General features: G+C 43.5%; 1 protein-coding gene across 1 annotated transcript in view; it reads right to left on the reverse strand.

Moving 5' to 3' along the window:
• The window catches only part of adam19a (ADAM metallopeptidase domain 19a), a 145,930-nt gene that overhangs the window by 39,845 nt on the left and 88,585 nt on the right, over nt 1-17,500 (reverse strand). Inside the window, exons 4-5 of the mRNA XM_063187119.1 lie at nt 10,540-10,618; nt 1,563-1,639 (exon numbers count right to left, since the gene is read on the reverse strand). Of these exons, the coding sequence (XP_063043189.1) occupies nt 1,563-1,639; nt 10,540-10,618 (156 nt within the window). The remainder of the gene's footprint in view (nt 1-1,562; nt 1,640-10,539; nt 10,619-17,500) is intronic.

A 17,500-nucleotide genomic window follows, 5' to 3' on the forward strand; every position in this document is an offset into this window, starting at 1 on the left:
TCTCTCTCTCTCTCTCTCTCTGTCTGACTGGGCACCCCAGTTTCTAATAAAGAATGGATCTGGTTTAGATCTGAAGAGTTTTTGATGGAGTGAAAAAAGAAAATAATGAAAGTCAATTTCATTGGCACAATATGAAAGGGGAGGGGCTGGGGGAAATGGAGAGTTTATGCAGAATTTTCATTCTTAAGACGCTGCTATGCGTAGCATTATTTGAACTGTTCTTATACCCATGGCCGAAAAAAGTCAAGCATTTCAAGTGAGGAATCTTCTACAACTAAAGAAAGGTAATAAAACAAGTCTGTCAAGACAAAATTCTAAATGACCTTGCCCGAAGTCTCATTGACCAAACACTGACACATCAAACGCTGGAAATAATAAAAAAACAATTCTCTTCACAAAGCAGGGCCATCTCGCCTCTGGCTGTCCAGGCTAACACCAAAAGATGTTTAATTTCCATCACATAGCTACAAGGCCGGAATTGAAAATAAATATTATTTCAGACAAAGACTTTTTGCCGGCTTCCCTTTGGTAAACACCATGGTCAACATACAATCCTTTAATCCTGTTAGCCCAGGCTAAATCAGGGCAGGAACAGGCAAACAGTGCCCGTTTTGGCTACGACACAGGAATCATGCAGCTTGTCTATACGCTACAGGAGCGAGAGTACACCATATGGCATACTGTGCACCCGAGTAGGCAGCCAAGGTCAATTACCATGGTATGTTGATCATACCAGGCAAACATTTAAATGGCAAATTTGTTTTTAAGGATTAGAGGAAAGAGAAATGCTGTTGGGTTTATACACTTACACTTAGCAGCATGGCATGAGAGCCCAAGGTCATTTACCAAGGCGTGGTGGCGAGGTTCATAATTGGAGATATACAGTACAGTACACCTGCACTTGGGTTCATGGCAACATATGGCAGGTGCACCTGAGTACAGTAGGCATCCAGGCAAATACTATAACTATTCAGCATATGCTGCCTTTTTCATGGTTAATAAATAAAACAGCATTAAAAGAAAACAGAAATAATGACTGAATTTTCATTAAAGAAATAAAGGGTGCAATTTATTCCTGCCATATGCGCCAGGAGAAAGGCTTACAGTGCAATCGTTCAACTCCCGCTGGCATTTCAGGTCCGTGCCGATTTTACTGACCCACAGCCAAGTGTTGAGGGATTTTAAAACACTTGAACTGTGTTGCAGTCGTATTTAGTCTTGCGTATCTTGCCATTACGCCTACGAGTCCGTGGGGTTCAGTGCATCCTCTGAACTCCGGTTCAGACAGAATTCATTAGCATGTGCCATGAGTCACGCGATTAGCATAACGCTGCAGCTGAACTTCCTGCACTGTGCGGAGTGGGCGGAAAACAACAACAACAATGCCTGCGTTACATTCACTAACACGGCCTTCTGCATTACATTCTCTACATGGCCCTCTGCACTCTGCTCCACGCTCCACGCTGCTCCATGGAAAGACTGCAGAACATGTTCCATAATGGGCAACAGTGAGATCCCCCAAATACCTTGAAACAAACAGAGAAGGTCAAAGTTGCTGTTACCTTATTCCTGAACATGTGCTGAGGGCTACCCAGGAGTCTTGGTGGCCTTGCACTCGCCCATGGTAGAAGCAGTGATCCTGTTGGGAGAAAGAATCAGAAAGAGGGGCAGAGGTTAACACCAGCTATTTTCCAGACTCTTGTTACCTTTTAATCATAAAGGCTCTGTGCCATTACAGAAGACAGGCATGGTTCCAATGTTTGAGTCTATACCAGACAAAGAGGGAACATTGCTTGACAAGGGCAGGGGAAGGAAAAACACAATATACACATATAGGAAAAAAGAAAGAGGAGGAGACAGAGGAGTGACAGAGAAGGAGTGAAATCAAAGGTGAATTTACTGTAGCGCTTCTCTCAGAGGGCTCATTTCCTCTGTTACTGTGTCTGCCGACACCGAGCATTCATCAGGCGCAAAGCGGCCAGGGGGACCAACGCCAGAGGCATCAATTACTACAATGCCAAGTCTGAAGCGTGCAGGCACACACACGCACGCACGCACGCATGCACACGCGCACGCGCACGCACACGCGCACACACGGCACACACACACACACACACACACACACACACACACACACACACACACACACACACACACACACACACACACACACACACACACACACACACACACACACACACACACACACACACACACATAGACACACATAGACACACATAGACACACTGGGCCTTTTGTGTCCAAGGAGGGTCAGTGGGTTTCTGGGTTAAGTGTTTAAACATCTGCGTTCAGCTCCACAGTTGCAGAAGCAGGATATTACAACTGAAACGAGCGCATAACATCGTCCAGGAGCGATAGAAATGAAAAAACACAAAAGAGGAGTGCTCAAAAGAAGAGTCCATTCCAAACTGAAAGTTAGATAAATCAAGTTTGGGCAACCAACGGACAGAACATTACATGTGAAAAAAGCTATAGAATCTTATTTAACCCATTAATACCCAAAACACTTGCAAAAAAGGCTGCTGAATGCAAAAGCCATTTTTAAGAAAAGTTGCTCTCAGCCAATAAAAAACGAAGTATCTCAGCCTCTGAAACACATAAAAACATGCAATAAGTTGCATTTAAATGCTAAGACCCTCATCTTGCATTAGAATGTGTTCATTCAGCTCTAACATACCAAGACAAAAAAAATGGTCTTGAATCTCATGAGCCTGAATGTTGCGTCATGCAACTCAAGCCGCCAGGGCCAATGTTCAACGCAACATCCAGCATCAATGGGTTAAGCTGTCTCTTTGTCCTTGTAGCCTACCTACCATGTGACTGTTTAGCATTAAGATTCCGCCAGGGCTGTCCCTTATGGTAGATATCAGTGCAACAGGGATCTGAAAAGTGTCAGAGCATGGGCGTGCTTCAAATTATGCCTGATGCGACAGCATGATAAACAGAATTAGATAAACAGTTATGAGGCCTTTTGAGGCTGCATCAGTAAGTAAGCAAAGCCAGGAGCAAGGCAATACAGTAGATTTCCCTGCAGACGTCTACATTACATCTCTAACATCTGATGAACCAATAGCACTAGATGCAATAAAGCCTGAGCTTTTTCTAGATGGCTGAGGAGTTATCCAAACACCTAGAGAGCCCTTAACCAAGAGACAAAGACAGAGGCACTCGTGTGTGGGGGACATACAACATAATTGTTGTTCAGACAGAGATTGTGTGGAAACTCTGAGAACACAGCTAGTTTAGACTCTGGATCACTTCCTTATGTATTAAGCCACAGAGGCTCATCTTGGTGGGGAGAAGTGCTGGCCCCAAACTGGAAGATGACTTTGTAAGTGGGTATCCCCCTCCCCCCTTACTTGGCAAATGAGGTGTAGAGAGGAGGCAAAGGATTGGCGATACAGTGACAGAGGAAGAGAGAGGGATAGAGAATGAGAGGGATAAGAAAGAGAGGGAGAAAGGGAGAGGGAGAAAGAGGCAGGAAGTGGGGAGGGTGAAGTGATTGTCCTTTAATGTTCTCATTTTCACAAAATGAGCCCGAGGGAGAGCTCAGTCTGGCCGGCCAGCCTCACACAACTGCGTGCTTGTGAGCCTGCGTATATAAAATGATTATTATTTTTATTTCTAAAAAAAGACCTCGTGACTGGTGCTCCACTTATTGGGTTCAGGCGATGATGAAGGGATGAATCAGTTCACCTCTGTGGGGACCGACTAGCTTCCCTGCACTTGGCTCTGAGAGCTTCTTCAGGCCAGTAATGTGTTTCTGGTGAGATTATGTGAGCAATGAAACCATTAAAGTAATGATATTTTTGAGGCAAGAGGGCCTTCATAAAGTGCTACTGGATCTAACAGGGAGCAAGATAGAAAATACCAGGGTAATTTTTCTTATTTCTTCTTCCTTTCTTTTAAGGCCCCTAATTGTGTTTTTGCCACGGCAACAACAGCACACTTTTAAAAACAACAAAAAGGGGCTGGGTGAGCGTGGTGAAGGGGTAAAAACAACACACAATCTATCATCAATCCTCTGTGATGTCCCCACAGAATGCACAGTTCATTTGCATAGGAACAAAAATATACAGCAAATTAGTGTCAAATTTTCCAATTACCAATTAAGCCCGCGGGAGCTTGATTATAATGAAAGGATAATAGCCTGGAACTAATGTGTTGCTTCTCCAGCACACAGACAGTTTATGGGAGCACTGGTGTCACCAAGATGCTCATAGCAAAAAAATGAGAATTTATGGTAAGAAAACAATAGCTTGCTTGCTGTAGCTGACCATTTAATTAAGCATCGAGACGGTTTTCAAACAATACACTTTCCTGTAAACAGCAGTTGTCTCCATGTCTTCACGCATGACAGGTCAGAGGTTAAAAGAGTGGGGCACGGGGAAGCTTACTGATCTGTGAAAGTGTGTCATCTATAATACAGCCAGACCAGGAGAGGGAATCCGAGTTAAAGGTTTTCTCGGTGGCTGGAATGACAAGTATTTGATGCCCCTTTACCAGTGGTGTAGTCTACTTTTTTATGGTGGGTATACTGTATATTGGAGCATTTTTTGAAGTGGGTATACTGTATATATTTGTGCCATTCAAAATAATGGATCAATCAATTTTAAGTGGGTATACTGAAATCCCTGAAATTTAAAAGTGGGTATACTCTGTATACCCGCGTTCTACGTAGACTACACCACTGCCCTTTACTGTGATGCAGTGCAGAAACGGACAGGTGCTACATGAAGCTGTTGAGTGAAAGTGTACGGCGGCTATTCGAAGCTTTTGCTGCCGTGGCGACTTCCACCAAAGCCAAGGCAGAATTCAAATGCTGAGCTGTGGTTGACCATACATCATCATTCACACTGCACTGCTCCCACATGCATTTACTTAGAAACGCACACACGCACACACATGCAATGTCCTGTCTTTAGTCCTGATCAGCAAGCTGCTATGCTTTGCAAAATATTTGTCCTCCATTGTGCAAAGTGGACGATGTAATATATTTTCCCCTGAAAATGATGCAGGGAGCCACTGACAGTTTCATTCTGAAGTTAGGCATTATTGGTTCTTCGGAGTGGGTTTCATATTTCATGATTGTGTGGCCCAGGGCATGGAGGTGGCTTCTGGTGGTTTTGCGTGCAAACCAGTCTCCAACAATTTAAAGGATCTGACATAGTGGAGTTGCTGCATGCTACTAAAAACCCTGCCATGTATTCCTTCTACCCTAGAGCAAAGCTGACTTTACTAATGACTTCTCTAATCCTGGCTCATGTGCTTTACTGTATATTGCACCTGTCTAATGATTTGTGCATTCATTAGGATCTGCTAGTTTTGTAATTGGTGGTATGCAGCATGCAGCAGGGTCTTCACTTCCTGAATGTTTTATGTGATGTCCACTTCCAAGATGAGCTGATTTAGGGCTTTAGGCTCATCCACTCATAAGCCCTTAAGCAATGTGAGGTGATGGACTGACCTTGTAATATAATGTAGGCCTATTTGCAATTAGAGTACCCATTGTATTATTGTCACATTTTTTAATCATTATTTTAATCCTTTTTTATCTTAACACCTTCCTGTCCAGGGTCTACAGATGAAATTAGCCTTAGGGCTATAATCTGGCTAAATTGTATGTTTGCACTGTCCCTGTCAAATAAACAATAAATCAGTAGGTTAGTGGTGCGCACATCCAAGACGCAGGTGCATGACAAAAGGCCAAAGTATTGTAGAAATAAGAAGAATGTCCGCACACTGCTCCCGTGTTGCTTTTTTATTTTTCTCAAGTGAGCGCTTTCGAGCTTTCGCTCTTCATCAGACTGACAAGTCTGATGAAGAGCGAAAGCTCGAAAGCGCTCACTTGAGAAAAAAAAAAAGCAACACGGGAGCAGTGTGCGGACATTCTTCTTAAATAAACAATAAATGAAATGAACAAAATGAAATGATTCTGAGTGCAAATGGTCACTGAACTTCCATCACACAAAGTACATTTTGCGTTCATTCCAGATGTAGAGAGTACCAACACCACGGGTTTTGGAGATGAGTCCACCACAGCTGAGATCTACAACCTGGATTCAGATGCTAAACTTCGACATCACACACTTGTTCTTTATTATGTGTATAGTTTGAATCTGGGGATTCCACAGCTGTTAAGAACACCTAGAGAGAGGCAGAGTAAAAGAAAAAGAAAAGAAGAGAGAGAGAAAGATAGATAAAGAAATGTAAGAAATAAAAGATGGCAAAAAGCTACAGAGCGATGGAGAGGAAAAAGAAGAATGCAAATTAGAAAAAATAAAGGGAGAAAGACAAGCAAGGTGATGTAGAGAAATGGGAAAGAGGGGTAAGATCAAGAGGAAAACGGATGAAGAATGGAAAAAGAAAAGGACAGAGTGATTTAGAGAAGAAATAGAAGCAGGAGAAAGTCAAAGAGCAACTATGAAGGAGTGAGAAAATGATTTTGGAGGAAAAACAACTTATCAGGCTTAGAGAAGGCATTAACGAGGGAAAAAATGAATTATTCAAACTTCAAAAAATAAAAACAGTACAAACTACAGTAGGGCTGTCAAAATGAATGTGTTTATCATGATTAGGTGAATACATTTTTTAATCACGATGTTTTTTTAATCACGAGTGTGTTTACCAGCATTCCCAGCATATAAGCCCGTATCATTCAAATTTAGAGCCAGAAAAAGGGTGTAAGTCAAATACCACTTCATTTCTAAACCTGATTGAAGAGAGAGAGAGAGAGAGAGAGAGAGAGAGAGAGAGAGAGAGAGAGAGAGAGAGAGAGAGAGAGAGAGAGAGAGAGAGAGAGTGCAGAAGGGGCGACTATCTGTGCTTAACTTCACTGCTTTCAGCAAAAGGGAAATGGCTTTGTCTTTGGCACCGTTCTAGCTCTTTGCTGCGGGGAGCGGAGATGCTCGTGAACTTAATAGAAACTGACATTCTCAGACCCCTCGTGAATGTGGAAGCGCTCTGAGAGAGATGAAAAAAGCTCAGTGACAGAGACAGAGAATAACTAGAAATGCATTCTCACAGAAAATGCTGGAAGCGGGCTTGCCTTTTGGGGCAGAGATGAAAAAAAGTACTATTGAGAAAACAAAGCTAAAAGAAATGTTGGGAAAAATCCATCCACCCAGTCAGAAGTTATGGGCCAAACAATTCAGCCATCTTGGATTCAGCCATCTTGAAAGTGCTGTAGCTCTGCGTTTTGGGGATATACTAAATGACATACATGGTATTTTAAGTTGGCTAAGGAACACTGCATATGATATAATTTTGAAAATCGACATGGCTTCGAGCGGGATTAGAACTCACAACCTCCATATCTGTAATCCAACCCCTTTGCCATTGATATTAAATGACATACGATACATGATATTTGAAGTTGGCTAAGGAACACTGCATATGATATCATTTTGGAAATCAACATGGCTTCGACTGGGGTTCGAACCTCCAACCCCCATATCCCTAATTCAGCACATTTGCCATTCATACTAAATGACATACATGGCATTTTAAGTTGGCCAAGGAACACTGCATATGATATACTTTTGAAAATCAACATGGCTTTGACTGGGATTCGAACCCCCAACCTCCATATCTGTAATCCAGCACATTTGCCATGCATACTAAATGACATACATGGCACTTTAAGTTGGCCAAGGAACACTGCATATGATGTAATTTTGAAAATCAACATGGCTTTGACTGGGTTTCGAAACCCCCACCTCAATATCTGTAATTCAGCACATTTGCCATCCATACTAAATGATATACATGTATGGCATTTTAAGTCGGCCAAGGAACGCTGCATATGATACAATTTAGAAAATCAACATTGCTTCATGTGGGTTTCGAACCCTCAACCTCCAATCTAATGCAGCAGCATGCATTACCACTAAGCCAAGCAGTTAATTGTCATGCATAGTCCAGCAAGACTATATTACATTGCATTGCAGAGCTGAACAATGGACTTCTAGAATGCTTGCTCGCACCTGCTCGTTAAGAATGGAATCTTGAGACAGTGACAGTTGAAATGGAATCCTTCACTGGCTGCACCTGTTGTGATTGACTGAAAGACAGTTAGTATTGAGCCTTTAACAGGGGAGAAAATGAGAATGAGTTTTTTGTCTTTACAACATCGTTGTAAAAAAACTAAAAGGAGTTGGCACGTGTCCTTTTCACAGATCGGAGTCATGCTTGTGATCTCTCTAACAGTCTTTGAATGAAGTTTATAGGTTAAATTTTTCAGGCACAAATGGACCTCCGTGTGGGACATGCGCTGATCTCTTGAAAAATGCCCTTTTCGAAAGACTGGGATTCTCCATAGAGCCAGGCCTGTTTTTTTTATAAACCTGCCATTTAAAAAGTATTGGGATTTGGGAGATGAAACTTTGACAATTTTGAGACATCCCATAGAGCTCGCTAACAACGCGTCAACTAAACTAAACTAAGTGTTGATGTTTTATGACCGAAAAAGCCTCCTACACTCTAATCTCTAGAGTGGCGGAACCTTGGTTCATGGAGGTTCCACCACTGTTTCCAATGGGGACCCAGGCTTTCACTAAATCGCCAAAAACGGGAAAACGACAAGAGACACGGAGAAGCCTATAACGAAACGCGATCTCCAAGCCGAGCCGGTCGTTTTAGTGTTTGAACGGTGTCTCTATCTCGAAAGGCCTAGGAGGAGATCCATTTTCTATTTTTACTGTCCCTGTACAAGAGAACCAATAATAAACAGGACTTAGAGATTACTATAATCGGGCCTTGCTCTGCAAGAGCTCTGCTCTTGCTCCGCAAGCCCGCTTAATTAACACATCTCGAGGAAGGTGCAACTACGTATATGGCAGAGAGAAAGACACTGCTACTCACACAAGATTTGGGGTGTGAAGTAACTGTGTAAGTTGAACTAGAAAGAGAGGGAGAGAGAGAGAGAGAGGGAGATTGCGAAATTGAGAAAGGAGATAAGCTTAGAAAGCATAGAAAGAAGTGCAGTGTGCTGCAGTGCTTTACTGCAGAGGCTGCAGAGGTGATGGCCCTGACAAGTCCTCATCCACCTGGGAAATGGACATCATCACTGAAAGAAAAAAGATGAAAAAACTTTTTTGCATAATCAGTCCTCCTTCTTTATACTCCTAAAAAGGAAAAAAGACATGGGAACATTTATCGCTGGGTAAACCCTAAACGATGATACTGTGCGACTTTGTTGCTGTGCTTCTCGAAAAATAAAACCAAAAGATTTCCCAAACGAACGGCTACGTTCCTTAATAGTGTGTCATGCCTACAGCAGCTGAGCAGCGACTTCATTTATAAAAGTCTTCTGCTTGTGCTAAAATTGGCCTATAGCAGCACACACGGAGAATTGCTTCAATTACTGGGCTTAGCGGCTCTCTCTGCTTGTTAGTGGTGCTCAGCCATGGAATAAAACCAAGATAGAAAAAAAAGAAAAAAAAGAAGGAAAAAGACAAATTAATTCTTGAAGGTGACACAAAAAATGCATGAGAAGTGCAGTACTACATCAAAGAGGAAACACATGCTCAGTAATGCTCTTGCCATTCTGAGTGTGGATCTGAATATTGCTGTGCTTTTCCTGCTCAGGTCCCATTACCAGCAGCAGGGGGGGGGGGGGGGGCACAGAAGGGGAGAAAGGGGATAGTTGTCCCAGGCCCCTGGAGAGAGGAGGCCCAGAATTAAGTCCTCATTACATTGTACAGGTATGTGCTGCACTGGGGGCCCTTTCAGATGACTTTGTCCTGGGCCCAGCCAAAGTTGTCAGCAGCCCTGCCAGCAGCAGCCTTGAGGACAGGAGCGACTGACTCCTGAGATGCACTCCAGGTTGAATTTCTTGATTGTATTTGTAACAGTGTAATATGATGGCATGTACATTAAAGATGGAGATGGTGTGTGTGTGTGTGTGTGTGTGTGTGTGTGTGTGTGTGTGTGTGTGTGTGTGTGTGTGTGTGTGTGTGTGTGTGTGTGTGTGTGTGTGTGTGTGTGTGTGTGTGTGTGTGTGTGTGTGTGTGTGTGTGTGTGTGCGTACTGAGTTGTATGCAAATGTGATACAAAATAGGCAAGTCTTATGGACGTACAAATGTGTGTCTGTCACAAGAAGACACTTCAGGTACGGCAGCACTCATCCAGGTATATGTATCATTATTTTTCACACTGAAGAAGTGAAAAGAGAAGCGATAATAAGAACGAAGATAGAAATGTCTCCGTCTAAAAGCACTGTGTCTGTGTGTGCAAACACAGCTCATGCGGAAAAGAACCTTGTGATAACCAAACCAATTCGCTTGTCAACGATATGACACTGAAACATCACGATGTGTGAGGCCCAGCCAGCGTGGAAGAAAAGATAAGAGCAGTGGTGGACGTGAGGATGGACTCTGACCTCCCCAAAACCACACAGGGTTATGCGAGAGTGAGGTAAAGGGAAAGGTAGAGTAGGAGAAGAGATGAAGAAAAGCCAGAGATAAGGAGGTGGAGGAATACAGTTGGAATTTCAGTTTCATTTCCTCTTGGTCTTACCGTCTGATTAGACGTAAGGGTCACCGGCGTTCCATCTTGGCTGTAATGGGTTTCTGTGAAGTCTTCACCAAGAAGCTCCCTGAGAGAGAGAGAGAGAGAGAGAGAGAGAGAGAGAGAGAGAGAGAGAGAGAGAGAGAGAGAGAGAGAGAGAGAGAGAGAGATCAAAGACATTAGCAGCTGGAAGACACAATGTGTTGTGGGACTCAGAGAGAGCCCTGCTCCACTCTCTTGGCCACAGTCAACAGCTCATTCCAGGACCTGATTGCTCCATCTTCCTACCTATCCCAGCCAGCCCCACATCTTAACTCAAACTGCCAACACTGCCAGAGTCTGTGTGTATGCGTGTGTGTGTCCTGTATATGAATAATAAGTAGCATTAACTTTTTAATGAGAGCATCAGACAATTAATGCACACAGAGGTTAAAACAATCCTATTCCCTACCATGGATTCTACAAGCTAGTCAGGATGCCCTCCAGTTGTGCTTGAGCTATGTATAATGTCTTCCACTGATGTTCAGAATATTATGTAAATGGTCTTGGTCCTGAATGCAGAAATTAGCATGCTGTAACTGTATTAGCATATAGTGTCATTTTCATATGACAACTCCGGTGTCAAGGTGAAAGATCTGACAAGATAAGGAGAAGGTCACACAAATTGGGGCCTTTGGTGTCATATTGGTCATAGTGGATGTCTGAAGATGCTTTAGAGTAACAATATATTAACCCTACTCAACTCCCTGCTCATGTTACTTCATTAGTTACTTTGGAATTTTTCATTTCCTGATGTAAATAAAGTGACGAAGTGGAAAAATATCCATTGTGCATGCAATATATTCAGTAAATATACTTGTGCCACCTTATCTTTTGGGAGTGTGTGAGTATGCATACTAAAAATACACTTGCCTTATCTTGTGTCGTTGTGTCTTTGTGTGCCTGTGTGTGCCTATGTGTGCCTGTGTGTGTGTGTGTGTGTGTGTGTGTGTGTGTGTGTGTGTGTGTGTGTGTGTGTGTGTGTGTGTGTGTGTGTGTGTGTGTGTGTGTGTGTGTGTGTGTGTGTGTGTGTGTGTGTGTGTGTGTGTGTGTGTGTGTGTGTGTGTGTGCGCGTGCGTGTGTGCGTGTGTGCATGCGTCCATGTGTGTGTCTTTGCATCAACCCCAATGTGAGCCCACACACTGAGTAAACTGCCTGTGGCGAATCACAAAAGCAAATTTGCATCTGACATTTCATTCTCTGACTAGACTTTGGCAGATCACATCTCCTGTGTTGCCTCCCCTCTGCTTTAATCAATGTTTGATTTCTTTATTGAAAGGGCAAGAAAAGGGCAAACATGCACAATCCGCTCAATTAGACTTTGCCACGTACACGCTTTTAAAGGAAGTGATAGCACTTGGTCTGATAATGCAAAAGAACAAAAAACCTTAAAGTCCTCAAATCAAAGGCCTCTGTTTCATGTCTCATGTGGCTGTAAATACTAGCCTGATTATCATCGACTTTCAAATCTCTTCGAGACTTGGTCTGACCAAGAGCATAACAATTGACATTTCCCAAACGGCATGGGTGACCTGCCTCCCTTGGTTTGCTACTGGTTGTTTGCTTCCCAATAAAGTTGGAGGAGTTCTTGATTTTTCTGGAGCTCAGAAACAATATTTGTTTTGCTCCTGGCCTGACTAGAAGCGAAGCTGAAGGCGCAGCCTGGCTTGTAAATACAGTAGATCGTCTGAAACATATGAACATCTCATATTGGGAGTGCGTGCGTGTGTGCGTGGGTACATTTGTGTTCATGTGCCTGTATCTGTGAGTGTGTTACCCCAGTGTAACCCACCAACGTTTGATGCACAGCTGCAAATGAAGTCAAGGACATGAGGTGCCAAAATGAAAGGAAAGGGAAGAAGATTGCAAACAGCAGTGCAAGGCATGTGGATTGGGGAACTGGGAGGGTTGGGCTTTATGTGTAGGTCATGCCCTCCCTTAGCGTGCCAGGCAGGGGGTGGAGATGGGAATTGGGGCTGAGGTTAGAGAGGGATCAGGCATAACTCACTTTGATGAGGCTGCCTCGTGACATGCTGACTCCTGATGTAGCTGTTTGGATCTGACATTGGCACTGAACGTGCAGTCTTTGTTTGTTGTTGGCACAGTTGGCACAAGGTTGTGAGAGAAATGTAGAGGGGTGGGGAGGGATGAAGGGAGTGTGTGTGTGTGTGTGTGTGTCTGTGTGAGTGTGTGTGCGCGCGTGCATGCGTGCGCTTCTGCACAGATGTCTGAGAAAGAAAAAAAATCAGATAAGAAGGAACAAATGGGTCAGTAAACAAATGGGAGTTGAAAGGATGACATTTCCAAACAACACTGTGTCTTTTAGGCCCTAATGAGAGAGGACAGTTGAACATCTCCGCTCCCAGGATGTGATTCCTGTAGCCTGCTGTCACATTGAACTCTGGGTCGGCCTCCAATACTCCCTCCCTGCCACTCCACACCACAGCTGCACGATGATCTTCAGCTGAGCTTCATAAGTGGATGTAATCAGAACGGGGCTTCTTTAGGGACAATTTCATCCCAAAGAGAGAGACTGAAAGCAGCTTGTGGGGAATGAGGGGTACTGGTGCTGGTGATGGTAGCGGTGGTGGAAAAACATAGTTTTTGGTAGAGATTAGAGAGGATGGATGCTACGGAGAGGAGACAAAGAGGAAGATAGCACTCTACTTCTCCTACTTGTTATTTGTCAATGTGTATCTCTCTGCAGCTGGAAGCAGTGGGTGACACTATACAGACTCCCATCCCAAAAAAGAGTGCTGAAATCCAGCTCCCTAAATCAACAGTCGTAGGGGTTTTAGCTCCAACTGAATATGGATCTGATTAGAGCCTTGTAATTCTTACTGGGAATCATCAAGTTACAGGAATCCTGGCCTTCGTCAGCCACTTAAGTTAATGATGTCAATGTGATTGTGTTTAGACAACACAGCTATGCAACAGTCATGCAACACATAACATCTACTATAGAAAGAAGAATAAGGGCTTATTCTCAGGATACTGAAGTCGGGAAAAGGTGTACTATATGCTCAAACGCAAATTTGAGATCCTTTATAGCCCGATCATATATAGCTCCGAAGTCACTCGGAAACATGTAGCAGACTGTAGTATTTCTTGTTAGCATTGAAGGATTTTCCGGTTCCCATTTGCGAACGTGGATGGGGAATGGAATGGATGGAATGGGGACCAGTCTCAAATAAGGTGTGTGTGCAAACACGCGATTAGCGAACCCCCGCAAACTGATGAGGGTATTACAAATAGGCTGTAGGGATGACATGATTGATCATTTTGTGTCAAACGCCGACATAAATACGATGTTGCTATCACATGCTTAACCCGGAAAACTGGCAGACTACAGTGCCTCTTTTCCACTGCAGCTCGACACAGCGTAACTCGGTTGCAACTTTCTGCTTTTTGAATAGGCACGGCACAGCTCAATCGTGAAGCAAAAAGTGGTGGCCGAGTTGCGCTGTGTCGAGTTGTAGGCCTATCAGAAAACCGGTAGTGGAAAATAGGCACAGGAGGGAGATTTCACGAGCCGTGACCATGGTAACCCACGGCAAACCGCCACAAACCTTCCTAGTGCTAGACTTTGGAAATGTTTCTAACTAAGCTCTGATACAGGTTGTTTGTCACTCCTGGTAACACTCTTTTGATAAAACGTAAATAGTGCCATAACTGCAATTACTCCAATCGCATTGGTTTAGTAGTATACTTTCAAAACTTACCATCGAGGAGAAGTTTGCTCATGCGACTATAGCTCACACGAGAATGTGAGATGTAGTTCCCAAAAATTCACGAGTAGCCAAGGTATAGCAATATTACTTTATTATTGTTATGTTTAGGTTGATAAATACACACGTGTTGTTGTGCTGGTCCATTTGATACCAAGGAAAGGATGTGGGGGTAGGCCAATGACGGCTGTTAACATTTGTCTTATATTTTTGTTAGCCCAATGTTACAAATTATATTCCTGGAAACCGGATTTCCGTGAAAATGCTAATCTGCGCATACAACTCGTCGTCACCCACTTCGGAGCTCTATTCGGGATACTGAACTGCATGTAAACGAACTCAGTGACACCCTATAATTCAAGGCCAACAACCTTACTGACCAAAGATAGAACACAAATAGAATTCTAAGTTGACATGAAGTCTGAGGGGTGTGCAGGTGTGTGGGTGTATGCCTTTGCATTGATAAGGGAATACTGTGTATACAGGAGCTCCTTCCAGGTAACATCTGTTTTTCTTGAAAACTTGTCTGAGACATCTCAACTCAAAAAGCTTTCATCTCCTCCAGTGTATGAAATGGCATTGTTTGCAATCTGAGCATTTGTTTGCTTCATTGTGGAGCAATTACTGAGCTGTGTCTGAGTGTTAACAAGGCATAGACAATTATTGTGCTTAGTCAATGAAAACATTACTTTGCAGGAACATCCAGTAATTACCCTCAGCAATTTGTCGTCGATGGCGCTCAGCTTTGTGTTCCTGGAATTAGCAAATACTTGAGAAGTCTCCCCCACCCATCTTTTCTCACGTTATAGTTTAAATATATAACATTTACTGATGTTTGTAGTGCTCTGAATAAGAGCCCATTATTTTTCATAGCTATAGGTGGGAAGATTGCAGTGGAGCAGCTGGCTACAGCGCTTGCATCATATAAAGGTGTGTGGCCATGGAGACCTAGGTTCAAATCTTGCCCTGAGGTCAATTTATGACATGAACTCCCACCAACCTCCTTCTCCTGCACACATGTTCTGCTATTTAGATCTGTTTCATCCCATTATAAAAGTTAGATATGATTCATATTTCATCACATTTTGTAGAGGGTGTGGTTCTGTTGACATGAGTTGTACTAAAAGTACTAAAAGTTGTGCAAAGTAAATCAACAAATACGATCAAAAGTGATTTAGAAATGCACCAGCAGCGCTTCCCTCTATCTGACTTATGTGGCGTCAGGTTGTGTTCCAGAGTGTTCACCTGTTCTGCACTGAGGTTCTGTGCAAACACGATGAGTCACTACTGAGCCTGCCACCTCAAAGGGGGTTGTCAGTGCCATGGGAAACGGTGAAACACAAGCAGATACTCTTGCTTTCATGTGTCCATAAAACGGACAGAGTGGGCGAACGTGTCTTCCTGTTCACACAAGAGAGGAGATTGCAAGCACCTCCATCACAACCTTTCTTTTGCTGTCAGGCGAATGGCATGGTGGTGAGTAGGCTGCCACAGCTTTGAGGTGGTACTGGAGGTGATATACAAACCTGGGGCTGTATTACAGAAACGTCCTAAACGGAGAATATTATCTCGTGGCAATGACACTTTAGGATAGTATTCAGGAAAAAAAATATATTACAAAACAGCTTTCCCTAAATTGTCCTATCTTGACGATAGCCACCTAGCATCCTAACTAGCGGCAGACAATTGTTCAGATCACTTATTTAAGACTGTCAAAGACAAGATTAATAAATATATTTAGGATTTGATGTCTGTAATACCAAACCTACCTGAGGAAATGATTAAAGACATAAGGGTAAGTAAGGATTAATCAAAATTCACTCACTTGTTTCCAAATACACGGACCAATTGGATTGGCCACGCCAGCAAGCCTCACACACACATGGAAACATAACTGTCACTGACTAACCCACCACAGTTGTACTGAAATTGTGAAGATATATTGCACAATGCAATTTCAGAGAGCACAGCATCTTTGAACACGCCATCTGATTAGCCATGGCCTTGAACGAATAGTAAGAGTAAATAGGGTGAGAGGGAGTGTGTGTGTGTGTGTGTTGGGTTAAAAATCCACATGCAAGACCAAGTCTGACTGTGGATGTTGGAGTCAGATGGAGCAGCTGCCCAGTCGGGGGCTTTCAGAAACCAATGAGCATGTGTTTGTGAATCAACAAATAAGCAGGGGTCTGTTGAGATGAAAGCCGTGGGAAATTCAGAGGCCCACTGGAACATGGTCTTCGCTTCAAATTCATTTGAAAATGTACGTGAGGCACTAAGCCAAGCATCACCCCCACAATACACACACACACACACACACGCGAGCATGCGCGCACACACACACACACACACACACACACACACACACACACACACACACACACACACACACACACACACACACACACACACACACACACACACACACACACACACACACACACACACACACACACACACACACACACACAGACAGACTGAACATACAAAACACAAACACGTAGTCACATGTTTCTCCAAGCCTTGAGAGAACACTCAGAGAGAGAGAGAGAGAGAGAGAGAGAGAGAGAGAGAGAGAGAGAGAGAGAGAGAGAGAGAGAGAGAGATGGAAACAGAGAGCAAGGGCTCTGTGACAAAGGGGGACTAATTAAATCGGCAAATGATGCTGGCACTGAGTGAGGCCCATGAGGGGCCCCAGACATGCTGCACCGACACACACTCCCTCTCTCTATGCTCTCCTCACAGCTCAAGTCTGGCCCAAGGGGGGCACAGCACAGGCAAAAGCAAGAAGGAAGGAATAGGGTCTGAAGGAGAGGAGGAGAAAAGGAAAAAGAGCGGAAGAGGGAGAGTGCGGTTGGGGGAGAGAGACAATGAGGGAAAGATCAACTGAAGATCAAAGAAAACATACTACAATGAACAACTGGGCACAACGAGTAACAAAGAAGAATACAATAAATCATGTGTTGTTCATTAGCCATGCTTTCTCTCGGTCTTGATAAGTTAGCTGCTTTCTTTCATCTCCTTGTTCTATGTCTCTGGTCTTGTTCTCAGAGTTGAGAGTCATCACCTCAACAGTCGGGGTTAACTGATGTCACTCAGAGTCGGCACACAAAAGCGGCCAATAACCATCAATCTATATTCACCGGCGTGCTGAGTGGCCACAGCTTGCTGTTCATCAGCCTGTCGATACTTGACCCGTCAAGCGT

Source organism: Engraulis encrasicolus, chromosome 21 (genome assembly GCF_034702125.1).
Source record: "Engraulis encrasicolus isolate BLACKSEA-1 chromosome 21, IST_EnEncr_1.0, whole genome shotgun sequence".
Taxonomy (NCBI): domain Eukaryota; kingdom Metazoa; phylum Chordata; class Actinopteri; order Clupeiformes; family Engraulidae; genus Engraulis; species Engraulis encrasicolus.